We start from the raw sequence: 13,961 nt of genomic DNA on the forward strand, positions 1-13,961 counted from the left end.
TCTGAGCTTTGCCTGGAGGAAAAAAATTAAACTGCTGCTGCAGCTGCCGGAGAAGCAGCTTAGGTGTGAGTGGCCATTGCCAGAGCTGCTGGTAGATGGAGCAAAACTGGTGGTTAGGGCTCAGCAGTGAGCTTCCCTATGCTCACAATGTCCTGGAGGATGCCCTGGTGTAAGACACTGCTCCTTTCACCTCCAGGAGCAGAGCTGGGAGGGAAGATCAACGCAACGCTGCCCCAGTGAAGGGGCTCAGGCTCGGGTGAAGGCTTCCCCATTGCAATTTGCCAACACAACAGGCAGGGTCTGGCTTTGCCACGAGGGAGAGAGGACAGGAGTATCTGCCCAGGAAAATCTGAGTCAGATAAATGCTGTTTTGCAGTGAGATAAGCTTGGCTGCGGAACTGTCTGCTCAGGGAAAGCCTAGAAGGGAAAGCAATCAGTTTAAATACATTGGTAGTGTGGTTTTCAGCCAAAAGAAAGCTTCTGTGTGCAGAGTGCCGGTGTAGCAACATCCTGCCTGGCGTGCAGAAAATGGTATTGGGGGTCTTCTTCATTTCCCCTGCTTGCTGCTGATGTTCCCTCCATCTGCAGTGACCAGGACATGTCCCAGAGGCACATGGTGATGGGGCAGGAGAGCCAGCAGCTCTTTGAGGGACTCTCTGAGCTCCCCTGGAGATGTTCTTTGCTTGGCCACCCCGGACGTGGATGGGATGATGGATTGGAAAAGCGCCTGTGGAATTTCTCTTACATTTCCTGCAAGTTCTGAAGTCAGGCCTCCCTGCAGGACAACTCATCCCTCCTCTTCACAGCTGCTTCTCATTTCCCAGCCGTCGTCTTTCTGTTTTGCTGGAACTCTTTATTATTTTTATTTTTTAATTGTTATTAGGGAGAGGTTGGAGAGTAGGGGGCTGTACTTAACAGCTGCACACAATTCTCCCCAGCCATGCCTGCTCCCCTCACTATATTTAGCCTCAGACAGGCCAAACAAATGGAGCAGGGCTGGGGTTAATAATCACAAAATGGAGTTCGTCTGTCTCTGAGCTGTGATTTACTGGGACTGGGGCCAGCTGAGTTCCTCCTCACGCCCTTGCTGTGAGCCGTCCACAGGGGATGAGCCTCTTCAAAAGGGGAAAAATGATTGGAGATGCCTTTTTCTGGTTGTTTTTTTTTTTTTTTGTCAGCTGAAACTGGAGAAGATGCAAAATGATTCGGGCAGGCCTGCTGTTGGATGGGGTCCCCTGGGAGGTGCTGGTGTGATGCAGAAGGGAGCTACGTGTGTAACTCTGCACCCATGGGAGCTTGGGTAAGGGGTGAACTGGTCCTGCCCCCAATCTGTGCTGGGTTTGCACAGATTGACAGCATGAGCTGTCACTGCTGACCATAACCCATGCAGAATGCAGTCGTGCTGCTCTGTACACTACAGAGGCATCAGTCCCCCCGGGGATCTGTTTGCTGGGCTCTGATCTCTGCTCCTTGCAGTCACACTGTTGATATGAAGAACCTGCGGAGCAGAGCTGGGGCTTTAATTACTTTGTGCACTAATTAGTAAGAAACAGGCCAGCCCAGGCTGCTGTGTCTGCTTTGCAGTCTGAAGTGAGCCAAAGTGCATGGAAGCATTGAAGTTTTTGGGTCTTGGGCACCTCAGTCCTGCCTACTGGGAATGCTGAGCATCTCTCGTACACACCGGTCCTCCACGCAGGGAGTATTTTTAGCTGCTATGAATTGCAGACATAACTCTTCTCCCCCTGCAGACACAAACCTGCTTCTCTTCTGCCTTCTATGGCAGCTGCAGGCAGCTCTTCTCCTCCTCCCCCTGTGCCCACGCTGTTGCTCCTGCAGCTCTGAAGGCACTGCTCTCTGCCTGGGGGCTATGCTGTGCTCTGCTCACCTTCCACACTGTGAGAGCTGCCTGGAGGCAGAAGCAGAGCTCTGTGTGTTCCAGGGCAGGTGGGCTTCACCTGACCCAGCTGGAGCCGCTGGGAGTAGCAGCGGTGCTGGGAGCTCCATGTTGGGCCAGGAGGAACCCTGAGGTTGTGCTCAGTGTATAGAAATAGATATGGGCACCCAGCAGGATTTTCAGCAGAGCTTCTACAGTTTGTTGCCTGAAGGCTTTTCAAAATCCACCTGCGCCTTTCTACTCCTAAGCACCATCTCCAACCATTATAGGCTGTACCATTACAGATAGAGCAGCCTGACATTTTTCAGTGTATGAAAGGAATGTTATTCATCCTCTGAGAGCTCTCTGGCCAACATACCTGGCGTATCAATCCTGTGCATGGAGCCCTTCCCCTCTTCTCCATGCTGCCTCTGCTCTCCCGTCCCCAAATGAACTACTGATGCTGGTGTGCTGTGCTTGTGAGGGTACCTATGTGCTGCCGTGCTGGAAATGCTTGTGGCATCTGCTGCCAAACTGCCCCTGGAGATGCTTGGGTTTTCTGCCGTGCCCCCAGATCTCCCACTGATGGTGATAGTAGGGCTTCTTTGCTGGGCATTGTGGGGTGGTGGAAAGGAAATCTCACCTTGAAGGGGGCACTGCGCAGGTTGGTCCATGCTGGACCACCAGGTCTGGTGGGCTGAGCTTGGGAAGGGGCTGTCAGCATTGGGAATGCACCTTGGAAAGGCATCATCTTCAATAGAGAGAGCCAGAATGAGGCCAATGCAGCCCATCCGGAGCCGTTTCACTGCTGGATGCCGAGCAATCTGCACAGTGTGAGCACTCTCCATGGATGGCTTTGCATTCCCCTTTGCTATCCTACGGTTCCCTCTGAATTAGCAGAAACTTTGGAATCTTTTCTCTCCATGTGCACCCTTCAGTGCAGCAGGGCGTGCTCACGGAGCAGCCGTGCGAATGGCAAATAACACGTGCAGGCCACGTGAAGATTTCCCTTGGAGAGCATTGTGTGCATAGCCAGGGATACCAGGAGCCTGCTGGAATGTGTAGTGGTTTGCTTTTTTCACGATAAAGCCTTGCAGAAGTGCTCCTGGAACATGCCAGCACGGATTAGAGCACTGGGGCTCAACGTCTGCACAACGACGGCTGAGTTCAAAGCAGCAAAGCGTCGGCTTTCCCTCTCTGGATGGGACCCAGTGCGGTTCTGAGGGCTCTGCTCACTCCCTGCTCCACCTCTGGGTCTCTCCATTCCCTCCAGGCACCCCCTGAGCTCCACCACCACCATCACTCCCAGCTCTGGAGGTGCCATGCAGTCTCTGTCTGACTCCACAGTTGATGGGACCTGAGCGTTCCTGGCTGCTCTCCTCTGAAATGCACAGATTTTAATCTTTTGCTGTCTTTCTTCCTCTTAGGAGATTTTTGTCAGCCTTCTTAATGAGGCAGAATTGCCTCACTTCCTCAGATATGGAAATGTCTCTTTGTTAAAGTAAGGCCCTGTCCCTTATCTCTGGATTTGGACAGCTCTGCTTTTGGCAGTTCGCTGTGTGAAAGGACTCCACGCACCTCAACGTGCACACAGAGCAAATATCCAACTGGGTAAAAGTTTGCAACTCGGGATTGGCTCCGAGCAGAGCAGGAGTGACCCCGTATGGGGACACAGTCTGCACGGCTCCTTCCCAACCTCTCGGTGCATCCTCACCATCCCCATCTCCTCTTTCCCCATCCTCTTTTTTTTCTCGTCAACCACGTCAGATTCTTTCACCAGTCAGAAAAATCCCAACAACAGTTCTGATATATATATATATATATATATATTTAATTTAGTCTCAATAGGTTTTGCAGCTGTTGCAGGTGTGGTAAAACTCACCCGGTGCCAAAAACACAATTCTAGGACAATTCTGTGTGCAGAGCGATTGGACCTGGGAACTGTAGGGCTCCTTCAGGACAGAGCTGCCTGGAGCACCTCTATATTTGGGAAGAAAGCCACAGAAGTCGGATAAGATCTTCCCAGTTCCTTTCCATTCTGTTGAATGTCAATGTTGTTGCTGCTGCCATTTTGAGGCATCAAAGGAGAAAACATGCATGGGCTGGACAGGTCAGTGGTGGTTCTCCAACCCAAAAATCAAAACCCAGTGGTATCACATCCCATCATCATAGAACCATGGGATGCTTGGGTTGGAAGGGACCTCAGAGATCAACTAATTCCCACCTGCTGTGTGTTTAGGGATGCTGGGAAGTACTGGGTTTCCTAGATTTGAAGGGCATAAAATGCATCACAGTGATCCATTTCCAGGAGCTAAGCACAGCCAAAGCAGGGCGTTGCTTATGGTGGTTAACATCATAAGAAAGCATTCCTTGTTATGCTGCTGGGTTCTGGAGGAAAGAAATTGAGATTCTGATGCGTGCAAACCTATCTTCTGGAAAACGCTATAAAGATGGTGCTCAGTTGTCTTCATTGGAAGCCCACATTTTAGGGCGGAGGTCCCTTCCAACCCAAGCCATCCCATGAAGCTATGATGTACGCAGGAACTGTGGGGTGAGAAATAGCATTTTGCTGACCCAAAATCTGCCTGCAGTGCTTTGGGTGCTCAGCTTTGGGCCCGCCGTCACCATGCTGCAGGACGGCCCCACCATTTCACATCTCCCTCCATTCCCCACCTGCAGCATCAGATTTACTGTTTCCCTCAGCATCTCCCTTCGCAGCACCATTTCCCATTGGGAGCATCCATGCCCCCTCGATCAGCACCTCTAACACAGCACCCGGATGGGCAGAGCAGAAGGAAGAGGAGCGGTGTTCTGTGCTGGTGACGCTTTCTCCCGACCAACAAACAAAAGTTTTATTGGCCAAACCCTCTCGGATGCCGCATTCCAGCTTGGTAACATTTCGGTAACACATTGCAAACGTTTGACTCATAGAAACTTGGAAGGCTGCAGCCGGGGGAGGGGGAAGAGCGTCACATTCCCATTCCCGGGCAGGGTTTGGTTGTTGGTATTTTTTTTTTTTTCTTAAAGAACTGAAACTTCTCTCTGTTTAATGAAAAAAAAAGTGTTGGAGCCGGACGCTTTCGGCTCGCATTGTGTTTGCAGTGAGGGGATGGGGGAGGAGGGCTGCTGCCAAGGGAGGAACCGAGGCAGCTGAACTCGCTTTTCTTCAGCAAGTTTTTTTTTTTCTCCCTCTGTGTTCCCAGGACAGGGTTGGCTTTCTAGGTTTGATAAAGCATTTCCTTCCATTGTCATTCTATACGGCCTCTGGGCCCTTTGCTCAGTCCCTCCCCTTTCGCCTTCCCTTCTCTTTTCTCTCTCTCTCTTCCTGAACTTTAGTGAATCTTGAGATATAAAGAAAGCAGCTGCCTCCCCCCCCCCCAGCACATCTCGGACAATGCGACCGCATCTCCAAGGGCTTTAACTCCTCTGGATGCAAGGACAAAGCCACGGTGAGTACCGGGCGTCCCACGCGCGTGATGCTGCAAAGTGCTCCAACTGCTCCAACCCAACCCAAGCTGGTGCCAATGTTGTCCCCATTGTGCTGTCCCTATAACAGCATTGTGCCATCCCCACTGCGCCCCTATGTCCCCACTGTTCCATCCCCATTGCACTGTCCCCATGTCCCCATTGCGCCGTCCCCACGTCCCCATTGTAACATCCCCATTGCGCCGTCCCCATCGTGCTGTCCCCATTGTGCTCTCCCCACATCCCCGTTGCGCTGTCCCATCTGTGGGTGGCATTGTCACCTATGTCACCTGGGCCAGCTGTATGACACCGGCTGCTCAGCATGGTCGGAGGAATCCTCCTTTCCAAAGCAAAGCAAAGCAAAGCAAAGCAAAAACAAATGTGATGCAACCGTGTTCCCAGGAGCTGCGCTGCGGGAGGGCTGTCGTGTGATGGCAGGTGTGTGGTTTTGGAGGTGGGGGCTGCACAACGTGGGGGCTGCACCCCTCCTCTGCTTGCTGCCTTTTCCTGTTTTAAGCAGCAAGAGATGGGCCGGAGCAGCAGGGAGCTCCGCCGTGCATGGATTGGTGACGTGGGGCTGGGGGGAGCAGCGCAGGCTGGGGCTGTAGCACTGCTTCCTGCACGGAGAACAGGAGGCAAAAGCAAGGATGCAGGTTTTGTTAGTTAAGGGAGTTCAGGGCAAGCACTGGGGCTGCTGGCTTGCCTGCAATACAGGTCCCAGTCTCACCTCCCAGGAAAACCCAAGCAATTCACCATGACAGACACTCAGGCCTATTCCAGATCAACCTTAAGATCACACAAGGGATCGCACGCTGCAAGGAAGCACAGTGCAGACCTGCCAGCTCCTCCAGAGCAGCTCCCCTGGCCTGGGCTGCCCAGGACATGTGCTGTGTTTGATGTGCACCAGAAGGGCTCTGTTCCCCATTCCTGGTGCTTTCCCCCTTCTCCTCCCCCTGGCTATCAGCTATCCCTCTGGTTTCACAGCAATCTCCTTTAAGGTGCTTGCTCTCTCTGGGGCCTGTGTGCACTTTGCTCACTCACCAGGCAGCTCCCTCTTTGCTGCTGTGCACTTTTCATCTGTTGTTTTGCCCTCAATGCCCAGGTGACGATGGGAACAAAGGAGCAGGAGCTGTAATTCCAAAGGATGTTGAGGGCAGAGCAGTCCCTGTCCTGCTTGTGTCTGCTCCTCTATTCTCTGAATGACTCACAACGCACTCCTTACCTTCGCCTTAATTTGGGGAGTGGGGAGAAATGCAACGTGCAGAATAAGTACAGGTGATGCACGTGGGCTGTGCAGCCCCGTGGTACAGAGGGGCAGAGGACAGCAGTGCCAGATGTGTTACAGACCCTGCAAAGGGCTGAGCAGCCCAACCCAGCCCAGACGCTGCAGTCTATGTCTGAGCTTTCACATGGGGATTTTCCTCCTCGTCTCCATCTGTCTCCAGGATCTGCTGTCTGTGCTGAAATCCGATTCGTAGGAAATAGGATCTCAGTCTGGGAAATGCCACGGGGTGTCTGAGGTCTTTGGGACCGGGCATGGAAAAGAGCAGCCCCTAAAGCTTCTCGTAATCCTCTGTGCCAAAACCAGATAAGAAAACCTCAAAGATTCGTTACAGGTGAGCTTCTCACATTGCTGCCTCCTGCTCTGGAACATAGAGGGGAGGTGTGGGATAACCACAGTAAGGGTGGATTCCACGTCAGCAGGAATCTATCCAGGTGAAGGGCACAAACCTGGTGGTGGCTGGAGGAAGAGGAGGAGGAGGAAGATGTGGAGGAGGAGGAGGCTCTTCTGGCAACCACTCAGCCCAACCAATAGGGACATTTGATTGTGCTTCTAATGAATGGTATCCTCCTGGTGGGGGCTTTGGGAGCAGCTGATGGAAAACAGGGAAAAGACACTGACAGAGAGAAATGTAGGTTAACAGGGTGAACCTGGGCATGTGCAAGCAATGGGATTTCTTGTTAAAAAGCACTGGGAGATTGCAGCCGAGAACAGGAAAAGTAGGTCAGATGCTGAGTGGTGCAACTGCTGTAGGAAAGCAGCTCTGGACAGGCTTTGGCCACCAGTGTTGGGAGGCAGAAGGATGTGCAGTGGGGTGCCTGGGCAGTGCTGAGCCTTCAGTGTGCTTTAATCTCACGGGAGCTGAATTCTTTGGAGGAAGAAACAGAAAAACCTGTGCCATCAGGTGTAGATGCAAGGCTGAGGAGATGGGTTTTGTGCCCTGAGCAGGCAATGGGAGGCTATGAAAGGAGAAACTCTCTTGGAGTGTGATTCTGGGTGTTACAGCCAGGGAATTATCACACAAGGTATGAAAGAACAGAACCTGTTGTGCAAAAATCATTCAGAGCGCTGTGTCAGAACAGCCTGGATGTGTGCTGAGCTTTTTTTTCCTCCTTAAAATCACATTTGTTGGTCCAATGCAAGCCTGGCTGTTTTCCTCCCATCCCATCTGTGTTTGTGGCATTTGCTCATAGGGAGCTCTGCTGGATGCAGCAGCTCTGGGCAATGCTATGGGGTGTCTGGATATGGGATGGGAGCTGTAGGCGAAAGGGTTTGGGGTTGGGTGATGGGTTGGGTGGTTGTAGAAGAGCTGCTCCATTCCAGGGAGGATCAGAGTCCTTCAGCTAAAAGAAAGCCTCACTCAGCTGAATCCCATTGAGGGATAACATTGGGCTTCACAAGTCAAAAGTAAAGATGGAGATGGAATGAGCAGCATCAGCTGTGACACCAACCAGATCCTGCAGCAGGAGGACACCCCCTGACCACTGTGCTGCCTGGGACAGGTGTGCTGCCAGCAGGAGCTGATGTGCTTATATAAATGGAGATGAAGGCTCTGAGGGATAATTAGGAGGAACTGAGAACTTCACTGCTGCTCCTGCCCCCAAAGCTCGAAGTCCTTCTGCCATCTTCCCCAGCTCAGTGCCCACAGCCCCCTCCAGCGCAGCCTCCAGGAGTTCATCTCTGCTCTTGGCACTTGCACAATGAGGAAATTGGCCAACACGTCCACAGCAGCCATCAACTTTCCAGGGATGTTGCATGGATTTTCCAGCTAGGGATGGAACAGCCTCAGCAACCCTTCAATCCGCCAGCATGGGACTGCAGCTCTGCATTAGGAAGGAGCAGACAGCATTTAAAGGAGCATCCACAGGCTGATCCTCCTGCACAGACGCAGCCTTGTGTCATGTCGTTGCATAGGAGAATGCACTTTAAATGCATATTAACTGGCTGTGATTAGTTAGGAAGTTTTCTTTCCACAGCAGGAAATGGGGAAACTGTAATTATTTTTTTAACAAACCAGGTGCACCAGGCAAAAAGCCTCAGTGCTGTGAGCACTTAGCAAAATCGTGCTGGCTGCACCTGATGGTTTTAATATCACTGGACAAACTGCTCAATAATAGATTTTGTGTGGTGGCCACACAGGAAGGCCCCGGTGCACATTCCCTACCCTTCATATTTGCTGTCCGTTGCGGGGCTATCGGTGATGCTGGAATCATTTTTCCATCAGCTTGTGGTTGGATCTGCTGCTCTCTGCATTGGCATCTTCTGAGTGCAAAATGCACAGAGGGGAAAACCTGCTGCGTCCTGCCCTGCGCCGTGGCCTGGCGGATGTGTGTGGGTCTGCAAAAGCCATCATGAGCTTTGCAGTGCTGGTGCAGACCCACAGCAAGGTGAGGGCCAAGCAAGGTGGTGGGGGATGCAAAATGGTTGGAGATGCAAAGTGGTGGGGGATGCAAGGAGATGGCTGTCCCCATGTTCCTTTCCCTGTCCCCATGTTCCTTTCCCTGTCCCCATGTTCCTTTCCCTGTCCCCATGTTCCTTTCCCTGTCCCCTGGGTCGGCCCTGTTTGCTGCCTGCCCTCCTTTGTTCCTGAGCCATATTTCTCATCTCGTCTTGCTGGGAGCCATGCAGAGGAGTGCTGCCTTTCAAACACGCCATCCTGCGTCAGCCCTGGCCTCTTTGTTTCTTTTTAGTGTGTTCAGCTTCGTGCTGGGAGAGCAGGGTTTTTCCAGCCAGGACGGTTCGGAGCATCAGACGTGTGCAGAATGAACGATGCTGGAGCTTTGGGCTCAGCCAGGGCTGGAAAAACCCCCACTCTTTGCTTTAGGCTTGAAGCAAAACCACCTCCTCCACCTCTCTGTAGCTGTGCTTTAAATCTGGGGAACAGCACGTGTGCAGCATTCGGTGACACCCAGAGCCCATAACTCAGGGAATGAAGGCTGCACAGATCCATTCCCCCGACGTGGCCGGCGCTGTGCTTGGGGCTGGGCAGCACCTGGATCCTGCTGCTTCCTCGCATCAATCTCCCAGCTGGGATTTGTCCAAAAACAAAACGTTTGCAGCAAGCTGGAATAACGGCACGAGGTCCCTGGGCACTGCATAACCTGCAGTCTCCTCCAGCCCTGAGATGAGCAGAGCCTCACGATCGTGTTGCTTCCAGGGATGATTTATAGCCTGGGTTCTGTAAGTCCTTCTCTGGAATAAGAAGTATTCCTATCCCCGTAGCCTGAATTCATTATATTGAAATAAGGGATTCTGCATTCAAACAAAAAGAATCTCTGCAGTGGTTTGGAAGGGAAATATTTCTAGAGATGAAATTAAATCTCAAAACAAATCCAAGAGCAGGCACAGAGACCACGAGCCAGCAGTGTGCCCTATGGCCAGAAGGCTGATATCCTGGTTGGCCAACAATTGACCAAGGTTGACCAAAGGTTAACTGGAGCACTGGGCCCAGCGCTGCGCTCCCCACTTCCAGGCAGACTGGGAACTGCTGGAGCGAACCTCATGGAGGGTGCAGAGCTGGTGGGGATCTGAAATCTCCTGATGGGCAAATGCTGAGAGCCCCAGTGCTGTTTGCTTGGAGAAGATTGAGAGCGCATCTGATCAACGCTTTACCAAACCCAAGCACTGAGGTCATTGCTGGTGCCCACCCCTGTCCCCTCCATGCTGTAGGGTGAGAGCAGATTTGGGGACACCCAAACCCCCACCGCCTCCTGCACACAGTGCAACCACGTTGCCAAACAGGGAAGGGGACGAGGGCCCTTCTGAAGGTGAAAAGCTTCTTATTTTTGGCCGCTTTCCCCCCACCGCTGGAGCTGACCCCAGCTGCGAGCTGTTGAAGTTTTTAGGCCCTTTGTTTGTTTAATCGAAGCGCTGTTTGTTTTTGATCACAGGCATTAGATAGGCACTTCCTCTGCATGCAGGAAGCAGTGATTTCCTGTTCGCTCGGCGGCCAACTCTCACTGCGCAGGAAACCTCGCTCTGCTGAGTGTTCACTTTTCGTGCAGCGTTTTTGGAAGTCCTCTCGTGGGGTTGTTTTGTTTTCCCTTTCCCCATCACGGTGCTGTTGGGTTCCCATAGGGGCTGAGCTCTTCTGGGGCCATTTCCCCACATTTGGTTGAAATCTCCCAATGAGATCCAAAATGCAGGGAAGGCAGCATCACTGCTTCGGTGGTGTTTGTCACCGTTGTGATGGTGTTTGCCACTGTTTGGATGAGGTTTGCCACTGTTTGGATGGCGTTTGCCATCAGTTTTGTGCTACCACCGACAGCACGAGTGCATCCCTGTGCTTTCACGGACCTGCTTGGTGCAGATCCATGCCTACAGTCACCCAGTTTGTCTCTCCCTGCTGTTTTGTTGATATCTATGGGTTGTTCCAGATGCAAATCGTTGTTGTACCAGGTCACCTGAACAACTTGCCGTCATGGACAGAGTTAAAGCAGGGAGCTGGACCAAGCCTGCCCTGTTTGCTTCTTTTCTTGCTGGGACCTTTAGGCAGATAAGTGCTCTGTGGGAATGCAGCAGGTAAATATTATTATTGATTACCCATTAAATTTGTGTGAGAACTCTGCTGTGGGTGCATGGCTTGTGCTTCCCAGCAGTTTGCTTCTCATCTCTGCAATGCTCCTCTGGCTTTGCTCCCTTCTGGCCGCAGCTGCGTGCCCAGGTCAGTCTGTAAAGCATAAGGAATGGGGGCAGAACTGATGATACTTCCCACCTGGAAAGGTGTTTCTGGGGTGGAAAAGAGATCCATAGGATTTCCAGTTGTGTCAAAGGCAGCTGGGATGGGGATCTCTTGACAACTCTATGCATAGGAAGTTTTTGTTGGTATCTCAGAGCTGACCCAGACAGGACTTTGCCGTAGCAATGTGCTCAGAGCTGTGGTAGCAGATGCCTTCAGCCACAGGAAGCCCAGACAGGTGGACAGACAGACACGGCCATGTGGGAGCATTCAAGCTGTTGCTGGCCATCAGTGTCCCGCATGCTCATCTGCTGGAGCTTTTAATTACTTTGCTGTTGTAAAGGGGCTCTACTGGAGGGAGAGGGTTTGTGATGGGGAGGAGAGCGGCTGGAGGAACAGAGGGAATGGGAGAACTCAGAACCCACAGCCACGGGACAGACATGTCCTGCAGACACCTATGCAGGGGAGAGCATTGGATGCTTTGTTTTGTGCAGTGGTGGTGAACAGAGCATCACAAGGGTGGATGGAGGGATGTGGCTGGGAGGAGGGCAGATGCCTTCAGGGCTCCCCCAGCCCAGGGCACCAGCACAGCAGCCCCTCCTGCCTGGTTCCTGGAGATCTCACCATTCCCCTGGCCCCTTCCCATCACTGCACGTTGCTGACATCATTGCCAGTTGCCATGGAAAAGGCAAGTTGTCCAAAACACGACCCCTTGGCCTCATCCCATGCATGTCAGGAAATGAAGGTTTTACAGCACAATGCTGCAGTGGAGCAGGAAGAGCCAGAGAGGGACCAGCAGCTCGGGAACAGGCACATGGCTCTGCCCCATCTCCAATGGGGAAATGGAGACCAACTGGGGCTACCAGATGGATTCGCGTCTTCTGAGTTATTTCTGGGCTGCTGGGGAGGCAACGTGGAGCTCTGAGCAACGCAACAGCAGATGGTTTCCATCATTAAACCCAAAGAGGGAATGTCTCCTGGGTGATGTTGTGTTGCCCTTTGGCTGCTGGCTGGATGAGGAGCCCCAGGGTGATGCGATGCCTCCCAGCTGAGCTGGGAACGGGCAGAGCAGAGCAAAAGGAGCTGCCAGTCATGGTGCCAGAAGCCAGCCAGCGATTTTCTTAAAGCCATCCTTGAATCAGTGGTCACCAAAAGCCTTGCAGGGAGCGTGGAGGCTTTGAGAAGGAAGCATCAGGTGTTGTGCTGCGGTGGGGTTGGGACACTGCTGTTTAAGGCAGCCTTTGTTCGGGCAGGAATTACAAGCAGACCTCTCTCCTGCAGTGGTCAGAGTGGAGGTGTTTCCCCAAGGGAAAGCTGGAAGCTTTGCTCTTGGATCCTCCAGCACTGGAGGAAGCACGCCGTGTCCTGCCCTGACCACAAAGGCTGCATCCGCTCCCTCGTGCAGCAGCAGCGTGCAAAAAGCTCCATGAAGGCTCCAAGCAGTGGCAGCTCTGCCCGCCCTGCTGGATTCAGGCAGCCTTCATGCCGTGTCCATGCTGCAGGATGAATCCATCTCCTCCTTATGTTCTTTTCCCCATTCATTCATGGCCATGCATGCAGCCCAGCCCCTCAGCAAGCAGCGGCCCACGAGCAGGCTGAGCAACACACTCATCTGGGGATGTGCTGGAAAATAAAACATGGGAGCTTTCTGGTTTTGCATACCCCATCCGGGGGCACAGTGCAGGCGCCGAGCATGGAAAGTGGTAGCATGACACATCAGCACTCTTGTTTTGGTCTCACTTTGTTCGATACCTCGCCAGTGCTGCAGTCACTTCACCCAACCCGATAAACAACAGCACGAGAGCGGGGAGCTGCCGGCTCCCTCCCGGCTGTGGGTGGCAGAGGGTTAAAAATAGACTCCAGATTTCGGTTGGTGAACGTGGAGGCAGAGAGCAGAGCGCTGTTTATCGATGCCAGGGTTTCCCCTGAGATGCTAAAATGAGTCAGATAAGGGATGGGTACAACTGTGCTCCGCGCACGGCTCCTTCTGGGGAGCTCAGTGCTGAGGTCTGTGGGGATGCTTGGTGTGGATGTGTTCCAACAGGATGCTTTATAGCATCCTGCCCATCTTTACCCTTCTGTAAGCATTGTGCTCTGCCCTTCCTCAGCCATGAAAGTGCCCTGGGCTGCTCAGCTGGCTCAGTTCTTCACTGGGTTTTGAGCCCATGCAGAGGGCAGGGATGGGCAGGGGGATGGCTGAGGAATGTGACGTCCCAAAGGGACCCAAAAGGCTGCAAGGTGCGCCGGGTTTCTGGCACTGGGGAGGCTGGAGGAGCATCAGCCTCTGTAACAGTGCTGCAGATGTTGGCTCTGACCTTCCTGCCCTGTGCAAAACAAACTGCTTCCAATGCAGAGCTCTCCGTGATGCTGCGACTTCAGAGAAACACAAGGGAGGATTTTGCTGTCTCTGTTGTTGCACTGCTAACATTTGGGACCTTCAGAGCAGCTGAGCTGTGAGCGTTGTTGCTGGGTCCCCAAGAGCAGCGCGGTGCCATCGTTGCTGCTTGCTGGAATCTGAGGGCTCAAATGGTGGGGTGCAAAGGGCTGCTGGTGCTGCTGCAGCTCTTTGTGGCCCCAATGAAATTAGGACACGCGTTTTGGTGCCTTCCTGTCCTGCGTGCTGCAATAACTGTGGTCTCTGTGACAGGTTCTCTCCTGACAGT

The 13,961-nt window shown here is 52.8% G+C and overlaps 1 protein-coding gene across 2 annotated transcripts in view; it reads left to right on the plus strand.

The window, feature by feature from the left end:
- The first annotated feature begins 5,017 nt into the window (after nt 1-5,017).
- HDAC7 (histone deacetylase 7) overlaps nt 5,018-13,961 on the plus strand; it is a 62,168-nt gene continuing 53,224 nt past the window's right edge. Inside the window, exon 1 of one of the 2 annotated variants that reach the window (XM_010720548.3) lies at nt 5,018-5,322. In XM_010720548.3, coding sequence (XP_010718850.1) covers nt 5,304-5,322 — 19 coding nt within the window. In that variant the 5' untranslated portion in view covers nt 5,018-5,303. The remainder of the gene's footprint in view (nt 5,323-13,961) is intronic. The other variant, XM_010720551.2, reaches the window with a different exon arrangement.

Source organism: Meleagris gallopavo, chromosome 17 (assembly GCF_000146605.3).
Source record: "Meleagris gallopavo isolate NT-WF06-2002-E0010 breed Aviagen turkey brand Nicholas breeding stock chromosome 17, Turkey_5.1, whole genome shotgun sequence".
Taxonomy (NCBI): domain Eukaryota; kingdom Metazoa; phylum Chordata; class Aves; order Galliformes; family Phasianidae; genus Meleagris; species Meleagris gallopavo.